This window comes from Peromyscus leucopus, chromosome 1 (genome assembly GCF_004664715.2).
Source record: "Peromyscus leucopus breed LL Stock chromosome 1, UCI_PerLeu_2.1, whole genome shotgun sequence".
NCBI classification, from domain to species: domain Eukaryota; kingdom Metazoa; phylum Chordata; class Mammalia; order Rodentia; family Cricetidae; genus Peromyscus; species Peromyscus leucopus.
In genome coordinates, this window is record NC_051063.1 from 165731735 (window position 1) to 165737734 (window position 6000).

At 49.7% G+C, this 6000-nt stretch overlaps 1 protein-coding gene across 1 annotated transcript; it reads right to left on the reverse strand.

The window, feature by feature from the left end:
* Positions 1–1431: 1431 nt before the first annotated feature.
* Positions 1432–5737, reverse strand: LOC119086834. The gene is made up of 2 exons (XM_037200284.1): positions 5112–5737; positions 1432–2065 (listed from the first exon to the last, which is right to left on the reverse strand). The coding sequence occupies exon 2, from the start codon at positions 1910–1912 to the stop codon at positions 1556–1558; it is 357 nt and encodes a 118-aa protein (XP_037056179.1). The 5' UTR covers positions 1913–2065; positions 5112–5737; the 3' UTR covers positions 1432–1555.
* Between the last annotated feature and the right edge of the window lie 263 nt (positions 5738–6000).

The following is a 6000-nucleotide window of genomic DNA, read 5'->3' on the forward strand; positions in this document are numbered from 1 at the left end:
CAAGATAGAATCCCTAGAGATGGAGGGAGGGAGAGGGAGGGGAAAGAGGAAGACAGAGAGAGGGAAGAGTAAGAAGAAGGGATGAAGAGGTGGGGGAGGAAGGAGGAGGGGAGGAGGAGAGAAAGAAGAAGAAGAAAGGAGGAGAAAAATAATTTTGTCTACCTGAGAAGGATACACCCAGGCAGGTGCCTTGATGGGGCCACAAACTGGAGGACACAGCCCGACTGTGTCGCGATGACCCGTATTAGAAAACGTGAACTCATTTCCACTTGTTCCAAATCTATCTCAAGCATCTATTGTGTAAGCAGCAGGGTTCTGGGGGCTTTGGATAAGCCAGTGGGAAACAACGAGGCTCGTCTTTATCACGGTGAGAGACTCCATAGCAGGAAACAAGTGTAACGAAGTTAACTGTCTCATAAACTAGATGTGTAATGAGATGTCACTGGTTACTGTCAATCCCCTGCACGAAGTTCAAGAGCAAGGGAGGTCAGGAGTGAGGGGAAATCTTGGTGTCCAAAAAAGACAAATGTCCCATAAACCGACTTAAATTGGTCCATCCAGACAACAAAATCCTACTCCACACAAAAGGGAATGAGCAGCCAGTGTAGTGGCACACACCTATAATCCCAGAACTCCAGAGTCTCAAGGCAGGAGAATCAGGAATTCAAGGCTATCTTCAGCTACATAGCAAGTCGGAGACCACCAGCCTAGGCTATACAAGACCTTGTCTTGGGAAACAAACAGAATTCAACAAAGCTGGATGTGATGGGCAGGTCTAAAATCCCAGAACTTGGGAGACTGAGGAAGGAGGATCTCAAGTTTAAGGTCAGCTCGCATTATAGAGTGAGAGCCTGTCTCTAAACAAAATCAGATAAAAACTGCCTTTAGGGCCAAAAACCCAAACCAGGAGCTTCTGGGAACTTAACTGATCTGAAAGGAGGCATAGGAGAATTTGGGGGATGATGGGAAATTCTGGAATGTGGTGGCGGCAGTGGTTGTAAGGCTGGGGAGATGGCTCGGTCAGTAGAGGATGTGGTGGCCTCCTCTAAGTCCAGCTCAGAAGTGGAGACAGGGCAAGCTGGCTAGCGGGAGCAGCCCCATGGGAGATCTCCAGGTGGGAGGGACCCTGCCTCAATAGCAGGAGGAAGAGCAACTGAAAACGATTCTCAACATCAGCCTTGAGCCTATATCCATACCCACACATGCGTGCACACACACACACACACACACACACACACACACACACACACACAGAACACCTGAGGTCATTCTGTGGTCTCCATGTGTACCACACCCAAGACTATACATGCCAAGTTTTGCAGGCCTGGAAAGCCTCCCCAAAAGTGAATTTTACTTTGTGTAACTTATTTAATTTTTTTTTAAAAAAAAAGTTTATTTTTTTTTAATTACGTGTGTGAACATGGACTTGTGAACTTGAATTTGTGAATGTGAGTGCTGGTGTGCACCAACACCAGAGAAAGAACTGGATCCCGGAGCTGGGTTACAGGCAGGTGTGAACTCCCGGTGTGAGTGCTGGGAGCCAAACTCGGGTCCTTTATAAGAGCACCAAGGGCCGGAACTGCTGAACCACAGCTCCAGTCCACTGTGCCCAGCCACGGCTCCGGTCCACTGCGCCCAGCCACGGCTCCAGTCCACTGTGCCCAGCCACAGCTCCAGTCCACTGCGCCCAGCCACGGCTCCAGTCCACTGCGCCCAGCCACGGCTCCAGTCCACTGCGCCCAGCCACGGCTCCAGTCCACTGCGCCCAGCCACGGCTCCAGTCCACTGCGCCCAGCCACGGCTCCAGTCCACTGTGCCCAGCCACGGCTCCAGTCCACTGTGCCCAGCCACGGCTCCGGTCCACTGTGCCCAGCGTCCCGCCTGGGCCATGGGGGTCAGACCAGGTCTTCATGCTTACACATGACTACCTTTTTGACTGGGCCATCTCCCCAGCCCCTCGGTGAGGTTTTCACGTCACAGGTCCTCGCTGTGTGGCCCCAGACAAGTTCATCTGTCTCTCTGTGCTTCTGTTTTCCACTCAGTGAGATGGGAGTATTATTAAGACCTGTCAGATGTGATTGTTATTAAAAGGTGTCAGCGATGATCAAATGCTCAGAGTAACATCCAGGCAGAGGCAGAGCCCTAGTGCACCGGCCACACACACCATGGTTCACGTCTGTCATTAACTCACCCTGAGGCTTCTTTGTGACTGCATCTCTGGTCCCAGGTCAGACCCTCTCCCAATCTGTCTTGTCTCTGGCTTTCACTGCCCCCTAGCTCCCCTAGCTCCCTGTCTCCCTTTCTGTCCCCCTGCCTCTCCTCATCAGAGGTGTGACTCTCTTTGTCTGCCTCCCTGAGGCACGGTGGAGACAGTCTCAGACAGTGCCAATGGTCCCAACTTGGAGGGAGATGCTGGCATCTAGTGGTCAGACCCAGAACTGCTCCCAAACACTCTACAGTGTCCTGGGCAGGGGCCTGGTGAGAGCTGACCGTGGATGGGGGCTGAGAAGACCACGGAGAAGCCCTTTAAATGGTGCCTTCAGGGTCACAACGGGAAATGTGGGGTGGATGTCGTTCTTGCAGCTGGTCCTGACTGGAGGCTCCTAGGAGGTGTGGAAGGACAGAGGGACCCAGAGGGACCAGGTCAGTACAGAAATCATGGCAGAAACCTTTGGAGTCTGGCTCCAAGGATGCCATTCAAAGGATAAATGCTCCCTCCCTCTGCCCCTCTGTCCCTCTCCGTCCCTCCCTTTCTCTCTCCTCCCTCTCTCCTGTCTCTTCCTGTCCTCTTCCCTTATCTCCCCATATTTTGTGTCTCTCTGTCTCTATCCCTCTTTCCATCTCTGTCTGCCTCTCCCCACCTCTCCTTGTCTCTGGATCTCTTTTCTCTGCATCTCCTGTCTCCCATCTTGCTGCGGGCCGCAGAAATATATCGTAAGAACTCAGCTGGTTATGGCAAAGTCACTACCTGGAGGGATCAGGGAATTCCTCCAGAGGAAGCCAAATCCCAAGGAGTTTTTGGTGTTACTTGGCTTGTTATATATCAGCTGTCTTCTGTTATGAAAATCATGTGTGCCTTCATAGTTTTCCCTATTGACTTTCCCCTAAGAAGGACTAACAGTGTAGACTGATCACTCTCTGGACATACACATTCCAGGAATTTGGAGAACAGCCTCAGGAAAGGCTTTCTCTGGAACCAGTTATCTCCCTTAGCCACTCTCAAGGACTACAGGAAACACCACCCAGATGGACGCCCAACTGCCAAAGACTAACAATGATAACAGCCCACCTGAAAGTCTCCTGACTTAAATTCCACAAGGAGACACCACCCAGGGGGGCGCCCAACTTCCAAGGACTAACAAGTGATAGCAGCCCACGTACAAGTCTCCTGACTTACAGTAAATTCACAAGAGGACGCCGCCTAGGCCAGGTAGACACTAAGTAATAGTTTTACACAATTTAGCTTAGGCCCTCCTTTCTTACAGCCTTACTAACTTTATAGACCTCTAGCTACTTACCTAACCACTTCTAGGAATATTTAGATAAACTTCTGTGCTAACAGCTATGCTCAGCCAGAACTCCCAGTTCAAGCCTCGCTGTAATTATCATTATTGGTAGCATCTGGCCAGGTCCATCACCGGATGGAGGAAAGTACCTTATCAGAGATACCTCTGTACTCTCTAAGAACAGATTTAAGCATCCAGGCTACCTGTTTGAGAAGGCCTGGCGGATGTGCCAATTAAGCCTTACTTCCTCCTTTCCCAAACCTTACCTCCAGTTCCAGATCTCCCTTTAACTATCACCAGAGACGTCTAGCTGTACACAGGTTGCCTAGAGACTGAGCACACTTTCCCCCACCCTGCAGAAAAAACGGCAGACAGCTTGGACAGATAGGAGCCACAGGAAAAAAGAAGACAGTTTTATTTTCTCCCATTGACCTAGCAACTTATAGATTTTTAACATCCCTTACCAAACACATTTAAGGTTATAGTTGTGCACGTAAGACCCCTCTTCTTAGACATTACCCATATTTAGCCTTTAGTTGATTCATTAGTCACTTCCCCTTTGGGTCACAAATGGCAATTAACAACTAGTGCCCTTCTTTGTAATTCTTATCAACCCTCCATTTGATCCTGATAGTGGACAATCACTGCCTGAGGAAGTTCAGGCTGAGTGTCCTGGGTGGAGGGGAGGATTGTGATTTTGGGGAGATATATAACTGTAAAGCAGAGGACAGAGAAGGAGGAGGGAAGAGAATGGAAGAACGAGATGGGTAAGAACTTGAGAGGAACGAGCTGAGATGGGGAAGAACTAGATTGAAGAGCAAAAAGAGAGGACTAGAGGAACGAGATGGAAGATGAGGAAGAGCCAGATGGGGAAGAACAAGATGAGGAAGAGCCAGATGCGAGAGAAGGAGATGGGAGAGAAGCTGATGGGGGAAAGAACTAGATAGATGAGAACCTAGAAGGGACAGAACTAGATGAAGGAATTAAGATAGAACCTAGAGGGGACAGTAGATAAATACAGAGAGAAATCAGGCAAGAAAGGAGCTAGACATGAGAACAGAACTGAAGCTGTGTATAAAGGATGTTATGCCAGAGGAATTAAAGCAAGTGGACTATAGAACTCGGTGTGCTGAGATTATATTTCCTGATAATAGTCCTCGCCGTCAGTAGTTCTCTCTCCTGAGCCCCTGGGATGTATAATATTGAGGCTGGTCCCTCCAATATTATACAAGACCATCTCCCTTGTGTGTGTGTGTGTGTGTGTGTGTGTGTGTGTGTGTGTGTGTGTGTGTATGTGTGTATGTCTGTGCCTGTCTGTCTGTGTGTGTCTGTGTCTGTCCATGTGTGTATCTGTGTGTCTGTGTATGTCTGTGTGTATGTCTGTGTGTGTATGTCTGTGTCTGTGTGTGTATGTATGTATGTGTGTTTGTGTGTGTGTGTCTATGTGTCTGTGTGTGTCTATGTCTGTGTGTATCTGTCTCTATGTGTGTCTGTCTGTGTGTGTGCCCCCACCCAGAAGAGAAAGTCACACACACACACACACACACACACCCAGAATTTGAGTTACTGGTGGTTGTGAACCACCTAATGCGGCTGGACACTGACCTTGGTTCCTCTGGAAGACCAGCAAGTGCTCACCACGCCATTTCTCCAGCTCATCTTTCTCCTTCTAAGGACACTTACTATCCCCTCAAAGGTCCCCATTTGCACAGACTTAGGTTACCCTCCTCTTCTTCCAAAGAATACAGTTTCAAAATCTGCCCTGTGGGCTGAGGCTTCTGTGTCTGGGCTGGGTAACAGGTCAATGCACCTAGCTTTGAGTGGTGTGTGTACTGAAATGTGTGCCATACCCTCCTCATGAGGCCCTGGGGAAGCTGAGTGAGCCAGCTACAAAACAGGCTCTATCTGGCCATTGGCGTCACCACCCCGCACCTGCAGAACCAGCTCACTCCAGGCTGGAGGACAAACGGTGAGCTCAAGTGTGTTTGTCTCAGGGTCCACTGCTGCCAAGCCAATGTTTCTGACACTGTGTCCCTTGTCACGTGGAGTCCCTCCAACATCCCACAGTGTCTAGTTGTTTCAGGGTTGCCTGTGGAATTCACAGGCAACTGACCACTGAAGAGTGCCCTGGGCAACTTACAGCCAGCTACACCACTGAAGAGTCTGAGCTCCCAGTCGACATTTTACCTCTTCTATAGCTTCATGGAGGCTCAGAGGAGGCTCCAGTGAGTATTAAAGAGTTGTTAGGGGCGTAGCCTGGACTATGACAGCTCTAACAAGCTAAACTTGGCGGCTCACCCTCCGAGATCTATTAAAGAGACACAGAATAGAGAAAAGCAGAGGGGATGTTTGTTCAGTGTGCCACATTAGGAAGCAAAGCAAAGAGGTCCAGTGACATCTCTGCGCCTAAGTTCACCTTCAGGTTCCTGAGCCAAAGGTTTGACTTTCAACAAAAGGCAAGAGGCAAGCATAGCGGAGCGGCGGGGTCGAGGTG